The sequence below is a fragment of the Chrysochloris asiatica genome, unplaced genomic scaffold (genome assembly GCF_000296735.1).
Source record: "Chrysochloris asiatica unplaced genomic scaffold, ChrAsi1.0 scaffold00031, whole genome shotgun sequence".
NCBI classification, from domain to species: domain Eukaryota; kingdom Metazoa; phylum Chordata; class Mammalia; order Afrosoricida; family Chrysochloridae; genus Chrysochloris; species Chrysochloris asiatica.
This window is the reverse complement of record NW_006408549.1, coordinates 13,458,080-13,480,807: the sequence shown is the minus strand read 5'-3', so window position 1 is coordinate 13,480,807 and position 22,728 is coordinate 13,458,080. Positions and strand designations below refer to the sequence as shown.

The window sequence follows — 22,728 nt, the reverse complement described above, 5'->3', positions numbered from 1 at the left end:
TTTGATTTCTTGACTGCTGCTTCCATGAGTGTTGATAGTTGATCCAAGAAGAATGAAGTCCTTGACAACTTCAATCTTTTCTCCGTTGATAAGAGTGTTGTTTATCTGTCCAGTGGTGAGGATTTTTGTTTTCTTTAAATTGAAATGCAATCCATACTGAAGGCTGTGGTCTTTGATCTTCATCAGTAAGTATTTTAAGTCCTCTTTACTTTCAGCAAGCAAGATTGTATCATCTGCATATCACTGGTTGTTATTAGGTCTGTATACTGAGCAAACAACCTGAGGGTATTATATAAAGAAAAACACAATGTCAGAATTGAAGCAATACTCATTAACAACCTGAAATATGCAAATGACACAACTTTGCTTATTTAACATGAAAAGAGCTTGAAGCACTTACTGATGAAAATGAAAGACTAACTTTCATATGACTACACCCCAATATTAAGAAAACAAAAATCATCACAATTGAACCAATAAGGAAAATCATGAGAAAATATTGAAGTTTAAGGATTTGATTTTACTTGGATTCACAATCAGCACTCAAGGAAGCAGAGTCAGGAAATCAAATGGTGTATTGCATTGGCCATATCTTCTGGAAAATACCTTTTAAAAATGTTTAAAAGCCAAGATGCCACTTTGAGGACTAAGGTGTGCCTGAACCTCACCATGGTATTTTTAATCCCCTCTTCTGCATGTGCAAGCTGGGCAATGAATAAAGAAGATCAAAAGAGGAATCGATGTATTTGAGTGATAAGATTAGAGAATAATGAATATACCATGGACTTCAAGAAGACTGAACAAATCTGTCTTGGAAGAAATTCAGCCAAATACTCCTTAAAATTGAGAATGGTGAAACTTCGTGTCACATACTTTGGACACGTTATCAGTAGGGAACAGTCCTTGGAGAAAGATATCATGCTAAGAAAAGTAGAGGGTCATCAGAAAAGTGGAAGACCCTCAATGAAATGGATTGACACAGTGGTGGCAAGAATGGGCTAAACCATAGGAAAGATTGTGAGGATGACACAGGACCAGACAGTGTTTCATTTTGACATTCATGTGGTGACTATAAGCCAGGCTGACTTGACAGCTTCTAACAACAATAACCATTTAAAAAAGACCCTTCCATCGTGCTTTTATTATGCATAACAATTAACCATAATTCCTAGCATCTAAAACTACCAGCCGCTCCGCGGGAGAAAGATGAGGCTTTCTACTCCCGTAAAGATTTACACCCTTGGAAACCCTGTACAGGGTCGCTATGAGTCGGAACCGATTCAACGGCACTTAACAACAACAACAACAAATATCTAGTTCATAAGCACATTTCCCTGGTTACCTCCAAGACATATTTATTCAAATAAGGATCTGAGGAAGGACCATCCATTGCATTGGGTTAGTTGGTTATCTCATTTATTAGTTTTTCTCTAATAATTTTCCTCTCTCTTCTTTTTATTGCCATTGATATGTCGGTAAAACTTTGTGGAATTTGTCCTGTAAAATACCTCACATTCTAGATTTGGTTGACTGTTTCCAAGAGATGAACTTAACTTGTTCTCTTGTCCTTCTATTTTCTGTAAACAGTAGTTAGATCTACAAACATGATTAGATTCAGATTCTATTTTTAGGTAAGAACATTTGTAGATGACATTATGTAGTTTTTATTGCATCATATCACGAGGTTTATAGCATGCGATTATCTCAATTTTAATGTTGCTAAAATTGATTAGTCAGTTAAGATTTTAGACTGATCTCTTACTTATCTCTTACCAATGCAATTATGTTCTTTGTATGTTGTTTGTTGTTAAGCACCATTGAATTGGTTCTGACTCATAGCGACCCTGTATAGGGTTTCTGAGAAGTGGCTGGTGAGCTAGAACCACCAGACTTATGAGCTTAACAAATGACCTTGTGGTTCAAACTGACTTTGCAGTCCAATGCATTAACCCACAGTGCCACACTAGGACTCCATGGTCTTTGTATAGATTCATTATTTCATTGGAATTTGAAAAAATGGTCATTTAAAAGTATCTATTTCTCCTTCCTCATTTATTAGTTTCACTTCTATGACTAAGAATTTTATTAACTTTGTAATTCCTCTGAATTGTAAATCTAAACCCATTGCAGTTGAATTGATTCTGAGTCGTAGTCACCCTGTAGGACAGAGTGAAATTGTCCCATAGGGTTTCCTAGGTTGTAATCTTCAGGGAAGCAGACAGCCACATCTTTCTGTGGAGTGGCTGGTGAATCTGAACTGTCAACATTTTTGCAGCTGAGTGCCTAGTCACTGTCCACCATTTCCATTGTATTGGAAAGGCAGAATGCTTGCTTTTTTTTCTTTATAAATGCAGATGAATGAGTTGGTGCCTTAGCAACCTCTACTGTGATCACTCAGTTTATTTTTGTTTTAAAAAAAAAAGGAAATGCTACCATAAACTTTTAGATTTTAATAATTTTATGTTTCAGGGTGCTATAAGTTATTCTTTTTGATCCTCAAAATTTCCCACCTTAGACCAGTGAGAACTCCTGTAATTCATTTTTGTGTCCTGTTGAGGTGACCTCATTAGTTGAGAATATTTTTTATGCTCATATTATACAATCCCTGCCCCAAACCTGGAATCACCGACCTTCTCACACTGAAAATCATCTGAGACCTCCCACCTTCACCATGGTGGATCTCAGAATGTAATGTTTTTGTTTCCATGACACACCAGTTCTAAGAACTATAACCCCTAATAGTTATTCTCTCCCTTTTCTGATTTTCTTCCAAGACCATGACAGAAAGATTGTTAATAAGAGCATTAAAGGGTGGTAAAAACACTAAAATTGTTACACTGTGTGGAAAGAAAATTGCGAAGATGCCCTCAACATTAGAAAAACTGACTGGCCTTCAGACTCTAGTGCTACAGAATAATCGAATCTCCAAAGTGTGCCCAGAGATAAGCGCCTTGACTCAGGTGAGGAACAAACTATCTTTTTTCAACCTTTTATTGAGAACTGATTAAGGTTTACAGAACTAATCGCCAGTTTTACATTCAGCAAATCATATGTGTTTCATTACAATAATTGCAATCCTCTCCATGTACCATCAATTCACAGTATTTACCTCTATTCACTTTAACTCTGGCATTCCTCCTCGTGTTTCCCACTACTTTCATCTTTCCTCTGCCAACCTCCCTCTTGTTGCCTGCCCTGTCAGCCATGTTAATGTGTGTCAACTATCTAGCCCATGAATAAATTCCCTACCCCCACTCTTCTTGGTTCAACTATCAACACTCATGGAAGCAGCAGTCAAGAAATCAAACGTCGTACTGCATTAGGCAAATCTGCTGCGCAAGACCTTTTTAAAGTGTTGAAGATCAAAGATGTCAGCTTGAGGACTAAGGTGCACCTGACCCAAGCCATGGTATTTTCAGTAACCTCATATGCATGCGAAAGCTGGACAGTAAATAAGGAAGACCATAGAAGAGTTGATGCTTTTGAGTTATAGTGATGGAGGACGATATTGAAACTGCCATGGGCTGCCAAAAGAACCAATAGATACGTTTGGAAGAAGTGCAGCCAGAGTACTCCTTGGAGGTCAAGAGGGCCAAACTTTGTCTCTCATACTTTGGACATATTGTCAGGAGGGACCAGTTGCTGGAGAAGGATACCATGTTTGGTAAGGTGCAGGGTCAGCAAAAAAGAGGAAGACCCCCAAAGAGATGGATTGGCCAAGTTTCAGCATTGATTGACTCAAGCATGGCAACAGTAGTGAGGTTGGTCCAGGATCGGGCAGTGTTTCGTTCTGCTGTGCATAAAATCACTATAAGTTGGTACTGACTCAATGGCACCTAACAACAAGAAGCATCCATAACAAAAGTCCACTTCATCAAGTAGTAGCAATTTTCACTTGCTCACAGTATCAAACTTTTCCCCCCCAACCCTTTCTCTTCTCTCTCATCTCTATGTTAATGGGAGTCTCTGCAATGTGGTTGAACTCAGCCCATTTCTTCCTTGCTGACTTTCCCCCTCTTCCACTCCCCAGTAGACCAGTGTGTTTGCCAGCAAGCTTACATGCCTGCTCATGTGTTCCCTTTGAGTTTGAGTCTTAGAGGGGGATTTGTCCTGAAGGGACTTGATTGCTTGCCTTTATGGCTTCCCGGAAAACAACTTGCTAATTCTTGTATTAGCCAGTCATACTAGCTACTTTTTTTTTTTTTTTAATGTTTTATTGTGAAGCCTGTGATAATTTATATGGGACAATATTGGCTTTCCATTCATCCTATTGTATATTGTTTCATTGCCATGGTTACAATCCCCTCCATGCATCATCAACCAACCAAAGGGTATACCCTGCAAGTCTGTCCCCTGGTTATCAGCACACAGCCCCTCTCCCTCTCTGGGTCTAGAGTCCCCAGCCACTCCATCTCTCCACATCATTGTCTCTGCCTCCATCTCTGGTGTCACTGTTTCTTTGGGTAGTGTTCCGCATTCTGCTCTTCTCCCTTGATGGTCCCAGGGACCTCTGCTCCTGGACTGCAAAGTCAATCACTCCCCTCCTTTTGCTACAAAATATCTACTTTTACATTTCCAACCCTCACAGTCAGTCCTGATAACAATTATTCACTATAGTATCAAACATTTTTATCTTCATTTGATTGGGTTCTGGTTAACTCAGCCCTAGCCATCCAAACAAGATCAAGGATATTAGCTGCAATTTTGGGAGTTCCCACATACCTCTCTACATTTTAGGTTAGCTGGCCCTTTCATTTTCAGCCCTAGCCCCCAGTGACTAGGTCAGTGCCCATGGGTTCAGGTGTTGACACAACTCCGTAAACTCGAGACCAGCCATCCCTTCTTATTCTCATTTTCATCTCAAGGTCAATGGGTGCCAATGGAACATGACTTAACTCATCCCGTCTTCATTGCTGCATTCCCCCTAATTCCACTCTTGCATAGACCCACAAGGAACATACTAAACTGCTTGTGAGTTCCCTTTAACTTTCAGTCCTAGAATGGGATTTTCCTTGAAGGGCTAACTTTCCTTACCTTGATGTCTCTAAACAGACATCTTGGTAGAAACTCAAAAAGCCAAACAGTGTACTTTTTTTCTGCAGGTCGTTCTTTCAATAAGAATCTTCTGTTCTCCCAGCAGTTCTGGGAGTTGGTCTGCATGTCTTTTCATATTAGAATGTCCCAGCTCAGAAGATTCTGGGTGTGGCTCAGGATTCTACCTAAGATTCCCACACTCTACCAAGGCTTAACAAGAAATCTGTTTTTCTGGGTACATTCTAACTCCCCTTTTAGCAAATCAAATCAGTCACTGGCTTTCTGTAATCATAATTCTCAATATTCATGTCTATCTCATGTGAATATCTATTTTATAATAGCTAGTATGACATGAACAGACACTTCACCATGGAAGACATTCAAGCAGCCAACAAAAAAAATGAAGAAATGTTCATGATCATTAGCCATAAGAGAGATGCAAATTAAAATAACAATGAGATATCATTGTTAGCATTAACAACAAAGTTAAAACAAAACAAAAAAATCCAGAAAACAACAAATGCTGGCAAGGGTATGGAGAGCTAGGATCCTCCTGCATTGCTGGTGGGACTGTAAAATGGTCCAAACACTCTGGAAAATGACATGTTGCTTTCTTAGAAAGTTGGAAATAGAAATACCTTATGACCCAGCAATATTTCTACTTGTTGTATATCCACAAGAAATATGAGCCAGGACATGACTAGATATATGCATGTCAATGTTCACTGCAGCATTATTCATAAAAGCAAAAAGATGGAGACAGCCTAAATACCTATCAATGGAATAATGGAAAAACAAACTTTTGTATATATACACAATGGAATACTATGCAACTTTGAAGAATAACAGTGAAGCTGTTAAACACCTCATAATATGGTTGAACCTGGAGGACATTATGCTGAGTGAAATTAGCCAATCACAGAAGGGCAAATATTGTATGAGACCATTATTGTAAAAGCTTAAGAATAGATGGCCATACTAAAAGAAATGTGGTATGGCTCTGTAGGGTAAGCATTGGACCACAAAGTCAGTTTGAGCCACGAGGTTGGTGGTTCAAACTCAACAACTGCTCCTTGGAAGAGGGTCTGTATGAATTGGAACCAGCTCAGCAACACTTACCAACAACAGAGGGAAGAGTAATTTCCTGGCTTTAGGGTAGATACATGTTACCTCAGGTAATGGAGAGGGCAATACACAAGAAGTAGGAGGGTGGCAGATGACTAATGATGATAGGGGAAGACTCAGAGAGGTATGTATGGGCAAAATGGGATAGAGGTAAATAGTGATATATGCACAACCTTGGGAAAACAGTGTTTTGTGTGTGGATACATGGATTGAGACATAGGCTGAATGTCCTGTGTCCATTTTTAAATTAGATTGTTTGTCTTTTTATTGTAGAGGTGTTATAGTTTTCTATAAATTTTAGATTTTAGTCCCTTGTCTGATATACATCATTGCAAATTCCCCCTCACCCTCCTACCCCCAATCTGGAGGCTCCCTTTTTATTCTTTAGTTGAAATCTTTTGATACACTTAAGTTTCTATTTTTAGGAGGACCCGGTCAGTCATCAATTTTTGCTTCTATTGCTCATGTGTTTTTTGTAATGTTTGATAGTATACTTATGCCATATATTTAAGCCCCTAAGTTTGTCCCTGTTTTTTTCATTGAGGATGTTTTACATTCATTTCTAGGTTTTACATAGAGGTCTTTAATCCATGTTGTTGTTTTTTTATATATGGTGTGGTATATAGGTCTTGTTTCATTCTTCTACAAATTGATTTCCAGTTTTGCCAGTACCATTTGTTGAAGAGATTATCTCTTCTCCATTTAATGTGTTTTGGCCCTTTGTCAAAGATCAATTGACTGTATTTGAATGAATTTACTTCTGGGTTCTCAACTCTGTTCCATTGAGCTATGTATCTTTTGTTGTACCCATACCAGACTATTTTCACCTCTGTGACTGTGTAGTAAATTTTGAGATCAGGTAGTGAGATACCTCTAACTTTGTTCTTCTTCTTAAGCAGTGTTTTGCTTATCAGAGGTCCTTTCCTTTCCAAATAAATTTTGTGATCATTTTTCCATCTCTTTAAAGAATGATGTTGGAATTTGGATTGGGATTGCGTTTAATCTATAGATTGCTTTGGGTAGTATTGACATTTTCACAATGTTAAGTCTTCCTATCCATGAGCATGATATATTCTTCCATTTTTGTAATGTCTGTTTGTTCTTGTAGTGTTTTCCTGAATTTTTCTATTTTCCCCCCCTCTGTGTTTGCCTTTCTTTGCTCAATCTTTCTGTCAACACTTCGACGGTATCTAAATATTATTCGTTTGAATTCTTTTTCAGTTAGTGTCATTACCTTTGTTACTAAGAAATGTTTTCTGGCTCTGCATTTTGTTCATTTGCTTGAGTCATTCTTTCTTGTTTCTGCAAGTAAGCTAAAACTGTCTGTTTTCTCTGGGACATTGTGGGGTTGTCATATTTGTATTTAATTAATAACTATATGTTAATGTATTCTTAAGCTTTCACTAACTGTCTCCTGTGGGTCTAGTTAAAGAATGGAAGTGGGCACACCATTCTCCATTTGTGCACCTCAATTTAGGGAGGGTTTGCCTGTTGTTGATTGATTAGTTGTTATAGGAGTTGGTATTGGTTCTTGCCCTGTGGGTAGAGCTGCAGAGGGCACAGTTGTGGCTGGACTGTATGGATGTTATTGCTGTCTCTTGTGGGTAGGTAAGAGGAGAAAACTAACTTTCACACACACACACACACACACACGAATACAAAAATGAAAAGAGGAAATAATGAAGGGAGAAAAAAAAAAGAGATTAAAATAGGCAGAAACCAGGAAAAATGGAGCTATAGAACAGAAAAATTGAGAAAATAAAGGAAAACAAAAAATACGTAGAAAAATTGAGAGAGGAAAGATGAAAAGAGAAAGAGAGTAGAGAAAAATAAGGAATGATCAAAAGAAAAATACAAAAAGAAGAGGAGAAATGAGAATCAGAAGGAAAGAAGGAAAAACAAAAGAGATAGGATAAAATTCAAGAGAATGGAAAAAGAAAAAGAAAGAATAAACAACAGAAATAATAAAACAACAAAAGGAAAAAGGAAAAGTTCAGTTTTGGACCAGTAGAGGAGAAAACTCTGGGGAACTACTGCTGGCCAAGTAGCTCATAAGGTGGGTGTGGGAGGGATATTATAATGGAGTTCCTGGCCCTAGATAAAATTCCTATAGGCCTAGGTGTTATTTATGTTCAGGGCACTCAAGCTGGAAGTAGTTCTTAGAAGCCCTTGATGAAGCTAGATTCAGGTTTCTGCTAGACTAATTGTGTTTTTATAATTAATTAATTATTTATTTTAAAAGTTTTTATTGTAAGGTTTACATGGGAGAACATCAGCTTTACACTCATTCTATCCTATTTCATTTCATTGCAATGATTAGAGTCCCCTCCATGCATCATCATATACAGGGTACACCACACAGGCCCTCCCCCTCTCCCCCTCCCTTGCTACCAGCACACAGCCCTTCTCCTGCCCTGAGTCCAGTGTCCCCAGCCGCTCCATCTGTCCACATCATCATCTCTATCTTCAGCCCTGGCGTCAATGCCTCTCTGGGTAGCGTCCTGCTCTTGGTTCTTCTCACTTGATGGTCCCAGGGACCTCTGCTCCTGGGCTGCAAAATCAATCACTCTCCTCCTTTTGTCAAAAAACATCTACCTCTATATTTCCTAGCCTCACAGTCAGACCTGATGGCAACTATTCACTATTGTACCACACGAGTCTTAACCCCATTTCCTTTCGCCAGCCTGGTCTCAACAGATTGGAAATCTTTCAGTGGTGATTCTACCTTCCCCCACCCCGTCTGGAACTAGGCTCCCTCTTGAAATCTTGTAAGCCAGTCACTTCTTGCCTTTATTGTTGTTGTTAAGTGCCATCAAGTTGGTTCTGATCCATAGCAACCCTGTATATGGTTTCCAAGGAGCTGCTGGTGAGCTTGAACCACCAACCTTGCAGTTCAAATGGCTTTGCAGTCTGGCGCATTAATTCACAGAGCCGCAACAGGACTCCTCTTGCCTTTATAGGCCTCCCCGTTTTGGATAGCCATTGTCTATGTTGCCCATCCCTGTCAACCTTGTGTACCAAGAGGGTAGGAATGATCCTCACTGTAAAGATTTGTTACCTTTTTTGGGCTACTACGTCCATAAGTATAGGTAAAGTTCATCAAATTGTAGCAGGTTACACTTTTCCCCCCTTCTTTCTTCTTCTAGTCGAGTTCTGATCATCTAGCCATTGAAGCCAGGTCCAGTGGCTACTATCTGCAAGTATGGGTGTTCTTGTGCCTCTCCCCTCACTTCATATCAGCAAGACACTTCACTCCACTCTAGTCCTCTGTGGCCATGTCACTGCCTCTGGGCCTAGGAGTCCCCAGGTCTTGCTGTACTGCTGGCCATCCAGGTCTCCACCTGGATTCACGGGGGTCTATTGAATGTGGTAGGGCTTAGCTCACGACTTCATAGCTATTTTTTCCCCTTCTTCCTTTATCAGTGACCAACGTGGTCACCATCCAGACCACATGCCTGCTCATGTATTCCCCTCAAGTCTCAGTCTTAGAAGGGGTTTGCTCTGAGGGTTCCCCACCACTTGCCTTGATGGCTCTCAGGCAAACAGCTTACTTGTTCTTGTTCTTGTAGTAATCAATCAGACTGCCATTATTGTTTCGGATTTTTTCCTGCTGGTCTTTCTTTCATGAAGTATTTTCTGTTCTAGCCACTCCAGGCTGGTCTACTTGTCCTTTCCAGTGGAAATTTTCTACCTTAGTTCTTTCTGGATGGGGTTCTGGATTCCATCTATGGTCTTGTGCAATGTAAAGGCTCCACAGGAAGCCTTTTTCACTGGGCAACTTCTAGCCCCCTTTAAGGTATTCCAATCAGTTATAGGCTGAAGATGAATTTACAAGCTTTCTGTAGTGATGATTCTGGCTATACCTTTCTCCCCACCTTAAGTGTCTATTTTACAAGGTAGACAAGGGAAACCAAGATTCAAAAGACAGCCAAGCATCTTAACACTATTTCCCTCTTTTACCCCTTCAAACCGTGCCTCAATCTCTGTATTCCGGAACCCTGTTGTTCCAAGGTTGTGCATACATCATCATTTACCTCTATCCTACTTTGCCCATGCAAACCTGCCTAACTATTCTACCATCAGCCTCGTTCTTCCATTCCCCTGCCCCTTCTTGTGTATTGCCTTACCCCCCCCCACACACACACCCCTGCACCCAAGCTAACCTGTCTTTTTCTTACCCTATGCTCTATCTTCCCCTCCCTTCCTCTCATCCCATACATCCTGGTGATCAGCAAATATATATATAAATTTTTCCCCTTTTAGTGTGAGTTCCCTTTCTTTCTCTTTTACAATAATGGTCCTATGCAGTATTTCTCCTTTTGTGACTGACTAATTTCACTCAGCATAATGTCCTCAAGGTTCATCCATGTTATGCGATGGCTTGCAGCTTCCTTGTTGTTCTTCAGGGTGGCATAATATTCCATTATGTGTATGTACCACAGTTTGTTTATCCATTCTTCAATGGATGGGCACTTTGATTGTCTCCATCTTTTTGCTATTGTAAATAGTGGTGCTGTGAACATTGGTGTGCATGTATCTACTCATGTTATGGCTCGTATTTCTTGTGGGTAAATACCAAGTAGAGGGATTGCTGGATCTTAAGATTTTTCTATATCCAACCTTCTTAGGGAGTGCCATATTGCTTTCCAGATAGGCTGGACCATTTTGCAATCCCACCAGCAATGCAGGAGCGTCCCAGTCTCTCCACATCCTCACCAGTACTTATTGCCCTCTACTTTTTTGATCTTGGCTGTTTTGTTAGTGTGAGATGATATCTCATTGTTGTTTTGATTTGCATCTCTAATGGCTAGTGATTGTGAACATTTCTTCATGTGTTTTTTGGCTGCCTGTATCTCTTCCTTGGTGAAGTGTCTGTTCATGTCCTGTGTCCATTTTTTAAATTGGGTTATTTGTTTTTTTCTTGTAGAGGTGTTGTAGTTTCCCATATATTTTAGAAATGAGTCCCTTGTCTGATGTGTTTTTGCAAAAGATTTTTTCCCATTCTGTGGGGTCCCTTTTTACTCTTCTGGTGAAGTCTTTTGATGCACATAAGTTTTTAATTTTCAGTATGTCCCAATCATCTATTTTGTCTACTTTTGTTTGTGTAATTCTCAAAATGTGTGTTAGTCTGTGTATTCCCTGTGTTAGAGCCCTCATTTTTTTCATTGATGACTTTCATAATTTTGGGATTCACATTTAGGTCTTTAATCCATGCTGAGTCAGTTTTTGTATAGGGCATGAGGTAAAGGTCTTGTTTCAGTCTTTTGCATATGTCTTTCCAGTTCTGCCAGCACCATATGTTAAAGAGACTATCTCCTCCCCATGCAATATACTTAGGCACTTTGTTGAAAATAAGTTGGCTGTATGTGGATGAGTTAATTTCTGGATTCTCAATTCTGTTCCATTGATCAATGTATCTTTCATTGTACCAGTACCAGGCTGTTTTGACCACTGTAGCCATGTAGTAAATTTTGAAATCGGGGAGTTCGAGGCCTCCAACCTTCTTCTTCTTCTTGAGCAGTCCTTTGCTTATCCTGGGTCTCCTTCCTTTCCATATAAAGTTTGTAATTGTCTTTTCCATCTCTTTGAAGAATGTTGTTGGAATCTGGATTGGGATTGCATTATATGTGTAAATTGCTCTGGGCAGTATTGACATTTTCAGGATATTGAGTCTTCCTATCCAGGAACATGGTATGTTCTTCCATTTCTGTAAGTCTCTTTTGGTTTCTTATAGTGGTGTTTTGTAATTTTCTTTGTATAAGTCCTTTGCTTCTCTGGTTACATTTATTCCTAAATATTTCATCCTTTGGGTGGTTATTGTAAATGGTATTTCTTTCCTGATGTCTTTTTCAACACTGTCATTGTTGCTATAGAGGAATCCAACTGATTTTTGGATGTTGATCTTATACCCTGCCACTTTGCTGAATTTTCCCATGAATTTTAGTAGCTCTTTTACTCAGTCTTTGGGTTTGTCTATGTATAGGATCATATTGTCTGTAAATAGAGAGAGTTTTATTTCTTCTTTGCCATTTTGGATGCCTTTAGTTTCCCTATCTTGCCATATAGCTCTGGCTAATACTTCCAAAACAATATTTCAAAGGAATGGTGACAAAGGACATTCTTGTCTGGTTCCTGTTTGAAGAGGGAAGGCTTTCTGTTTCTCTCCATTGAGAGTGATGTAAACTGTTGGTTTTGTTTAAGTGCTCTTGATTAGGTTGAGGAATTTCCCTTCAATTCCTACTTGGATGAGTGTTTTTATTCACAAATGGATGTTGGATTTTGTCAAATGCCTTTTCTGCATCAATCGATATGCTCATGTGGTTCTTTTCCTTTTTCTTATTTATATGGTGGATTGCATTGATTGTTTTTCTAATGTTGAACCATCTTTGCATCCCTTTTATGAACTCCACTTGGTCATGATGCATTATTTTTTTGATGTGCTGCTGGATTCTGTTGGCTAGGAGTTCGTTGAGAATTTTTGCATCTATGTTCATGAGGGATATTGGTCTGTAGTTTTCTTTCCAGATGTCCTTCCCTGGTTTTGGGATGAAGGTTATGCTTGCTTCATAAAAAGTATTAGCACGTTTTCCATCCTCTTCCATATTCTGGAATAATTTGAGCAGAACTGGTGACAAATTTTCCCTGAATGCTTGGTAGAATTCACCAGTGAATTTGTTTGGGCCTGGACTTCTTTTAGTTGGGAGTTTAGACTAATTGTGTTTTGGTGGCTCTATAGGTTCTATAGGTCTGGAACCAAACCTGCCTGAATCCAGGCACCAAATCAGCATAGCCAGCATCTACTTCACACTGGTGTGACTCCCAAGCATTTGATTCCAAACTCCCAAAAAGCAGGGTCTATGTTGGGGATAGATGACGGTAGTAGCTGGACAAATCGCTACTCACTAGGATAGTGTGGGCAAAAGAAGATGTGACTCTGCTCTACCTGGTCACCTTCTGTCACCAAAGCTGCTCACAGAATTCCAAGATGATCATGCCACTTCTAACCAGCCATTCACCAATCTGTCTCTGTCAGTTACTGTCCCTGTGCAGCTTCTCCTCCCAGAAATCACTCAGTCCAACTCTCTAACCTCCTCCTCTGAAGTTCAGGGTTTCAGGATTTTCATCTGTGTCCCTCACTTTCTTTTAGAATTGAGGATGGGTATTAAGAAAAGAGACAAGAGACAGAACAATACTATGTAGGTACTTAGCTCTAAGGACACTTAATATGGAGTGCTGTTGGAGATGCATCAGAAGGCTTTCCTCCTTAGGGAATTGCATCTGGTAGAAGGAGAAGATGTTTAAATTTATTCATGTGCTTTTTGGCTCCCATCTGGAATTAGAGGATTAGGTCTCTGCCACACTCATCTTTCTGGAGGCTATCATCTGGAAAAGGGTTGGATGGCTGGATCTGCTTGTCTACTTTTCAGGCTCACATCTGGAAGTGGGTTTGAGGGTCCTGGAGATGCCTTTCACCCTGGGGACTGTCCCAAATCTTTTTCATGTGAAATGCAGAGAAGTTTCTGGTGTAGGGAGGAGATCCTTTTTCAATTTCCTAGAGCAGTCTGAACTTTGAATTGGAGTATTGGCAAAGAATGGGAAGGAGGGAACATTCATTTCTTCTGAAGTAGGCTTTAAAAGAAGGTTAATATTTTAAATAAAGAGTATCCTTAAAGAGCAAATGTTGACATGAATGAATCCCAGATGCTCTGTTGAACATTTCTGCCTAACAGTATGAAACTCCAGCAGCTAAAAATCTTGAGGTTGGGAGAAGGCAAAATTACTAACTGAGTAATTTTCTCTTTATGTTTACTTCTAAACTTATAATCATGGAAATAATTTATAGATATAGAAAATATAAATTTGTATATTATTACCTCTACTTACCTCATTTCCTTTTAGGCTTAATAAATTATTTGAATTTACAATCTGTTTGCAAAGATTAGAATAATACTCTCAAAATTTTTCTTTAATACTGCTTTCCAAAATTATCCTTTTTGTTACAAGTCAACAAGGATATAAACATTTTAATTTTATACCAGGATCCCTGGTGGCACAAACAGTTCAGCATTCAAATGCTAACTGAAATATTAATGATTTGAACCCATAACCACTCAGAAGAAGAACAACCTGGTGATCTGCTTTATAAATATTACATCCTAGAATACCCTATAAGGAGCTCTGATAGTGTAGTGGTTATGAGTTGTACTGCTAACCTCAAGGTCAGCAATTCGAAACTACCAGCCATTCTGTGGAAGAAAGATAAGGCTTTCTGCTCCCATTAATATTTACAGCCTCAGAAACCCTATACAGGGTCTCTATGAGTCAGAACTGGCTCCACAGTACACCACCACAACAACCTGAGTACCCTATAGGGCAGTTCTGCTCTGTCTTATCTAGTTACCATGACTTGCAATTGACTGTTGTTAAGTGCTGTAGAGTCAGTTTGGACTCATAGTGACTCTGTATAGGGTTTCTAAGGAGCGGCTGGTGAGTTTGAACTGCTGACCTTGTGGTTGAAACCGACCTTGTGGTCTAGTTCTTTATCCCACAGTGTCACAGCAGGACTATATAGCACCTGAAAACATTTGACTTAGAAGATAATATGTAAACAATTTAACATTTGACTGAGCCATGAGCTGATTCTCCTTCTCTAGTTGAATTTTTTCCATCAAAGTATTGCAGTATACTGTAGAAAATTAAGTTCCAAAATACTTACAGTAAATAACAACTTTCTTGCCAGACTTCTGTTCATTCCCAGTGTGTAACCACTCTATACACAACCACTGTTGAGTCTATCTTTTTCTCTTGGTTTGTATTCATTTTAGACACTACTTCCTTCATCTTCCAAGTGTTATCACTTTGCTTAGCTTCACTATAGCTATCTTTTAAATGTCATAATCCCTCTGTCGTTGAGTTGGTTCCAACTCATAGTGGCTCTACAGGACAGAATAGAACTGCCCCTTAGATATTTCAAAATTGTAAATCTTTAGGGGAACAGAAGTCTCATCTTTCTTCCAAGGATTGCCAGGTGGGTTCAAACTGCTGAACCTTGTGGTTAGCTGCTCAACACATAATGCACTATACCACTAACTTAATAATACTATACTTCTATTTCTGCTTTATTCATTGGACTCTTTTTAGTTTCACTTCATTTTGTCATCTATAATTCACTTTCAGGTCTCCTCCCCTCTTCCACCTCACAAATTCCAAATTTCTTACTTTCACAGGATTTTTAAAATTTACATTCTGTTCATTTATTACCATGGTTAAACCTTATTTACTTTGCCTCTTGGAAGCACCTAAAATTTATATTGTTAATAAGTAAATATCATTCACACAGTCTATTAATCTACTTGACTGATATCCCTCTTGAGTTTCTAATTGTCTTCTTTTGCTTGTGTGTTTTGCCTTTGTGATAGCCTAGTTTTATTTCAAATTCAATTATGTTCTGTCAAATTGTTTTGTTTTGTTTCTTCCTTGAGAGACTTTCCTCTACGGCCTCCTTTCCTTGTGCACATCTAAGCTGGTTGTTGTCAAGTTTCTGGGATACTGTCACCTAGGACATGTGTTTGTAATGCTCATGAATTGGATTCACTATTTTTGGTATGCCATATTTTATTTTTTGGGTTGCTCCTTTATTTTGCAGGAGGAATGTGTCTCTAGATATCATCCTAGTTAGGGTATTTGATAGTGAAGTTTTTTGAGCCCTTGCATTTCTGAAACATGCCTGTATTCTTTCCTTAAAAAATTGTAAAATATATTTACATGGGAGTGGTGGTATGGTTTGATAATTAATCTAAGTCTCACCGTTATTGCTAGTCTCTTGTGGTTTCTTCCCTTACTTTACTCCTCAATCTACTTATTCAGGGATGATCCTAAATTTTGACTTTTTTTTTTTTTTTGCTCACTCCCAACATCTTTAATAGGGAACTGGCTCAGCTCAGTGCTCATTTCTAATGAAGAAATCACACTACTAAGAATTCAACTGTTTGAAGCTAGGTTTGTTTGTGGTTTGTCTTTAAAGTGCTTTAGAAACTGGACTCAGGCCACTGACATGACATGTTTAGCTGGTCATAAAGTAACAATTTTTCTCTTACACTGTCTCCAAGATTGTGAAAATTTGAAAGGAAAACAAGAGTTATAATATATGTTTTGTATCTTCTGTATAATAATGGGGTTCTAGAATCAACTCCAAATAAAATGTACTAGCAACCTTCAAAGAACAGACATCATTTATTCTCACAGTTTAGAAATACTGCTCAGTTGCTCTCATGGTAGCTAGTAAAGCTAAGGAAGGTTTCAGAAAAGAAAGAGAGAAGTGAAAGGAACTCTGGATAAGAGTTTGGTGTTCTTGATGCCTTCTCTGGCTCACTGATACCAGCTGAATGGACATCTTAATCTCTATAGGCCTCCATTTCTGCCTTCATCCATTCAATCCATAAATAACTATTAGGCACCATTTGTGTCCAAGAAGCTGGTGGGTGAACAATGAATCAAACAGATAAAAATTTCTGTCTTCATAGAAATTATATTCTAGTCAGAAGAGAGAAAGAGATAGAAAAACAAGCAAAACAAATGGGATTTTATGGGATAAATAGTGCTCCAATGAAAAATTAAGCAGAGAAAGGAGACAGGGCATGTTGCGTCACTCATTGAAATGTGGATGAAAGAGAGACCTATGCTACATAGTGTCTGGACTTTTAAACCTTGACACTGTATATGTCACTGTGGTTGTTGTTGAGTGCTGTCAAGTTGTTTCTGACCCATGGTGATCAGAGGAGCAACTGGTGGGTTTGAACTGCTGACCTTGCTGTTCAAACTGACCTTGTGATCCAGCGCATTATTCTGCAGTGTCACACCAGATAATTCTTATTCTGACAGCTTTCTATAAAATTTCCAAATGTAGTTTTCAAGAGTTAGTTTGAGCTGTTTGTATTCTTCATTAATAATGAGAGTGCAAGTGAGAACAAAACATGGTTCCTGATTTCATGTTTAGAGACTCAGTTACACACACACATATGTTGTACATGACATTGAGTCAGTTCTAACTCACAGCGACCTTGTATGGGGTTTCTGAGGAGTGGTTGGTGGGTTTGAATCACCAACCTTATTACTAGCAGTCCAGACAGTACCACACAAGGACCCTCTATGTACATATAACATTCTGTCTCTGTCTCTGTCTCTGTCTCTCTCTCTCTGTGTATGCATACATATATGGAGTCCTGGTGTGGCACTGTAGGATAAGTACTTGACTTCAAGCTTGGTTTAAATCACAAAGTCAGATATATATATTCTTATGTTCCAAGGTGTGTACACTGGGACAGAAGAATTTTTCTGTAAAGTATATTAGCTATTAGAATCATGGTTAGTATTATCATTACTGTGTAATGGTAACAATGATGGGGGAGGAAGATGTCTTTAAAGAATACAGACTCCCCTCTTCTCTCTTTCCTTGCTAATTTGACTAAAGAAGCCCTGGAATATTTCAGTCACTTGTAATAACATTTGAAAAAAAAAAAAAGAGTAAATGTGCTATCATTTATGGTGAATGCATTTGGCCTGCAATTAATGAAGTCTTGGCATTTGAATAGTTTTCAAAGAAATACTTTATGGCTCTGGGGGGAAAAGATCATGTCTTATCCCTAGGACCTGGTAACTAGAAAGCCATATAATTTAGATCCCAATGGAATTGAATGGAAGCAGTTGTTAAAGCTTAACTTAACCAAGTACAGCTATGGTGATTATGGCATCACGTGGGAACACAGGTCCCTCATAGGTTGAGTAGCCATAGTTTTAGAATCTCAATAGAAACAAATATACATCCTCTCTGATTGTATGCAACATTGTTGACATGCATCATAAGGTTCAAGGACTGTGTAGTAGTGTTCCCCTAAAGCTACCCATGTGTGTGGTTGCCCAAGACAAATAAATGTTCTGATATAGCTTTTTATTTGACCATAAACAATTGACAGTAAATAAGACCAACAGTGCAGGGGTGTGTTGTTTGTTTGTTACTATGTCACTAGTCTCTCCTCATACTTTTACTGTCCTTGTCAGTGACCCTTAGCCCAATCGACTCTATTTGTTGATTAATTTATTCAGTCATAAGTTCAACGAATAGTTAATATGTGCCTGCAATGGACTGCTTATCCTGCTATTTGCTAATACAAAAAGGAACAAAAACAACCATGGGTCCCTAATCTCAGGTTTAGTGGAAGTGGTTCAACACACAAATGGACTCAAAATTATTATTATGAAAAAGTGCTGTGAAGAAAATTATATTGTGTGCGGAATCAGCATCAACTTGATGGCAATGGGCTTAAGTTTTGGTATGAGAGGTTCTACTCAGAGAAGTTAGAGAAAGTGGTCCTGAGAAAGTGAAAATGAGCTGAGTTCTGAGGGATAAGAGTTACTTAGAGGCACACAAGAGGGACAAGCATAAGCAAAGTTTTCCCCATCTCTCTCCTCGGGCAACTGGGTCTCTGTATCTCTAGCAGATCAGGAAGGATATGATATAATTTCTGCTTTTTGTCAGGTCTGTTTTTCTTCCTGTTTCTACCTATTGGGAGTCTCTTCTTCTTCCATCAAGTAGGGAATGCCTCCTCATTTGCAAATTTTATTACTTTTTAAATCAAAACAAAGATTCATTATCCATTTTTGTTATTGGATGCTTTTTGGCACAGGGACACATAGCATCTTCCTTCTCTTCAAGCTCACTTCATTACTCCTTGGCTCCCACATCTATCCCAAAACCCTTGCACATTTACTGCAAATTCAGCTTCTTCAGCAGTCCAGTCTAGAAGATATCCAACCTTTCTTACTCACTTACCATTGGGGTCATGTGAAATAATTTACATAATCGACTCATCTACAAAACGACCCTAATTATTCTTAGGTTTCCTGGTGTGGAGCTGTAGAATAAGCACTCAACTGCTAACTTGGTTTGAACTGGAAGGTCAGTGGTTCAAACTCACCAGCTGCTCCTTGGAAACCCTATATATGGACTCTGGTTTAGAACTGACTCGATGGTTCTTAACATCAACAACAATTGTTCTCAGCTCTTCAGATTACTATTAACATTAAGTAACTCATGTAGAATCCCTTATCCATTTTAGCTACTCAGAAAATTTTAGCCTCTACCCTCATAACTGGTCCAACAGTTAACATTATTTTAAAAAGGAGGAAAATGTTGAAGTTGTCAAGAATTTAATTCTTTTTAGCTCAATAATCAATGTGCATAGAAGTTGGTTAAGAGATCAAACAATGTGTTGTTTTAGACAAGTCGACTGCAAAAGAATTCTTTAAAGACAAAAATGTCTGTTAGAGGAGTAAGGGTGACCCCAAACCACACTCATTGCCTTTAAATCAAATCTGACTCATAATGACTCTAAAAAACAGAGTAGAACTATATTTATGGGGCTTCCTTGGGTTATGGAAGCAGACTGCCACATCTTTCTCTCATGGAGTCTGGTGGGTTTGAACTTTAACTGCTGCACAATAAGCGCTCCTTGCACCTGTCCCAAGTCATGGTAGTTTCAATCACCTCATATGCATGCAAAAACTGGACAATGAGTAAGGAAGATCAAAGAAGAATTGAAGCCCTTTTGGAATTATGGTGTTGATGAAGAATATTGAGTATACCATGGACTTTCAGAAGAATAAACACAGTCTGTCTTGAAAAAAGTATAAAAATGAGGAAGTTATGCATTTTTCTTACTTACTTTGGACATATTATCAGGTGAGACAAATCACTGGAGAAGATCATCATGCTTGGTAAAACAGAGGGTCAGTGAAAAAGTGGGAAACCTTCATTGAGATGAACAATACAGTGTTTGCAACAATAGGATCAATCATAGCAAGGACTGTAATGATAGCACTGAACTGGGCATTACTTCACTCCATTGTACATTGGGTTACTATAAACAGAACTGACTCAGTAGTACCTAACAATGTACTCAATAGTATCAACAACCCTCACTCAAAAAGGTCTCTGGTGGTACAATGAATAATCATTGGGCTGCTAACTGAAAGGTTGACTGTTGGAATCCATCTAAAGGCTTGATGGGAGAAAGATCTGCCTATCTTCTGTACAGATTACAGCCTAGAAAACCCTGTGGCTGCAGTTCTACAGTGTCACATGGGATCACTGAGTTGTAATCAACTCTATTTCACTTAACAACAACAATACCCACCCAAACATTCAAATGTTTGTTCTTCTAAACACGTAAGGTTTTACATTTTAGATGAATGTCAGTTTTGTCTTGTAATTCCCCTTTTCTGGTAATTTTTTTACCCTTGCCTCTTCCCCCCTCCCCCTTCTGAAATTTCATACAGAATGATAAGAGATAATACATTGTTAATTAATTGGCCTGTGCATAGCCAAGTTATATGCAAGAGGTTATTGCTGCGGCTTTTGGTGGTTAAAATGAATGCTTTTACAATGATTGCCAGTGTAAGATTCCTTCTTATAGTGAATGAATTGTTGTTGTTAAGTGTTGTCGAGTCGATTCTGACCCACAACTACCTTGTATAGGGTTTTCGAGGAGCAGCTGGTGAGACTGAACCGCCGACCTTGCAGTTCAAACAGCTTTGCAGTCAGGTGCATTGACCCACAGCACCACACCAGAACTCCTGAATGAACAGGATGTGCCAATCCCGTGACACTCAGTTTAACTTTGGGCTATACTTGGCCAGAGTTTTGAGGTTGCAGGGGTCTCAGTAAACCATCTCGTGATTAAATGCCATGCTGGGCATTGGAAGTTTCCTCTCACATTTCAGTAAAGCTAAAATTGCTTTGAGGATGAGAAATATTACCTTTTTGTTAGGAAGTTACTGCAAAATTAAATGATGATTTAAAAATTAGCTAGGTTCAAATAATCAAGTTCCTTCTGAACAGCAGGACTTAGAAGCAACATTTGAAAAATGTATTGAACTGTGGTTCTAAAGATGTCACAGATTCCTAACATAAAGCATTCATAAGAACTAGTCAAGAGAAGTCTAATGCTGACTTCTCACACATACCTTGGTGACAGAAGTGCTGATTTAGAAATGTAAATGCCTTGTTATTCTTCTTTCATTAAATTAATTTAACTATTTTTATAAAATATTTTATAGAACCTAGAACTGTATTCTGTATTATTGGGGTATGAGGTTATTCACTTAAGAAATTTAAAGATTAATATTTCAATTCCAACTCAAGCTGATTTTTATATTTTGTAGGTAAATTATTTAGCAGTTTCAAAATAGTTATCACAAAGCCATGATTTAAGGTAGAACAAAAAAAAAGGTGTATATTTGAGCTGTTTTCTCTCTTTACACTAAAGAAAAAAAATTTTTTTTTTTTTTTAATACAAGTAAGCCACAAGCAGAGTTAAAAGAAAGAAAAAAGTGGAAAGACTTATAGTAAATAGCATTGAGGTTTTTGTTTGTTCTTTTGGGGGCGAGGGTAGTAATTAATAGTCCTAGTGTGGTGCTATAGGATAAACACTGGACCACAAGGTTGATTTAAATCACCAGCTGCATTTCAGAAACCCTATACAGGATCTCTATGAGTCAGGACCGATTCACTGTAATTTATGGGAGCAGAAAGTCTCATCTTCTCCGGTGGAATGGCTAATAGTTTCGAACTACTGACCTTGAGGTTAGCAGCCTGACTTGTAACCACTCCACTACTAGAATGCCTAGTTATAGGTGTCCAAATCACTGAATAGAAGGTAGGGGCTAGGTAGGATGAGCAGAAAATAAGAATAAAGAAAACAAAGTAGAAAGAAGTGAATCAAGCTGAACAGATTGAAACAGACTGCCCTCAATACTTATGAGGGGGATTCAAAATGTTAAAAAATTCCATTATCTTTTAATTATATTTTCCATGAACTTTTAAAAGCCCCCTTGTATTTTATTTTGAAACAATGGATGTAGAATCAAAATGAATAGTCCACAATTTGTACTATTAGTTCTCAGAAATAACTTCAGCAGATCTCACCCAACAAATATTTATTGAACACCTATTATATTGTGGCACGGTGAGAAAAACACTGGACTGCTAACCACAAAGTTGGTGGTACAAACCCACTGGCCACTCCTTGGAAACCTTACATAGGTTGCTATGAGTCGGAACCGACCCCATGGCACTTAATAGCAATAACAAGGTAGACCAGTTAATACCACTATTTTGTTAGTTTAATCACAGAGACTCTACCATTGAAAAAATTTCAGTATAATAGAGCAGATAAAATAGATACAGTAATCCTTGTACTACAAAGAAGATAATAATTGCCATAGGAAGTACATGGTGGTAAGCAACTGCAAAAAGACAATGGTACTGGAAAGGTAGTATACAAGACAAGGCTGATCATTGAATGTGGCAATCCATTACAGTCATTGGAGAACCAAGGTGTAGTGACTGTTTAATGGAAACAGAATTATTTTTTTCCAGCAAAATTATCAAATTAACAGAAAGTCTTATTAGTCTATGGCCAACGTTTTAATTTTTCTTGAAATGTTATTCAAAAGTGGCTGTACATTTAGAAATTATTGAAAAAAATTAATTAGAAATCATTAAGAAAATAG

General features: G+C 38.4%; 1 protein-coding gene across 1 annotated transcript in view; it reads left to right on the top strand.

Annotated features, from left to right (window-relative positions):
• Positions 1–2,777: 2,777 nt before the first annotated feature.
• Positions 2,778–22,728, top strand: part of LRRC69 (leucine rich repeat containing 69) — a 133,280-nt gene continuing 113,329 nt past the window's right edge. The window contains exon 1 of the mRNA XM_006859224.1: positions 2,778–2,960. Within this exon, the coding sequence (XP_006859286.1) occupies positions 2,778–2,960 (183 nt within the window). The remainder of the gene's footprint in view (positions 2,961–22,728) is intronic.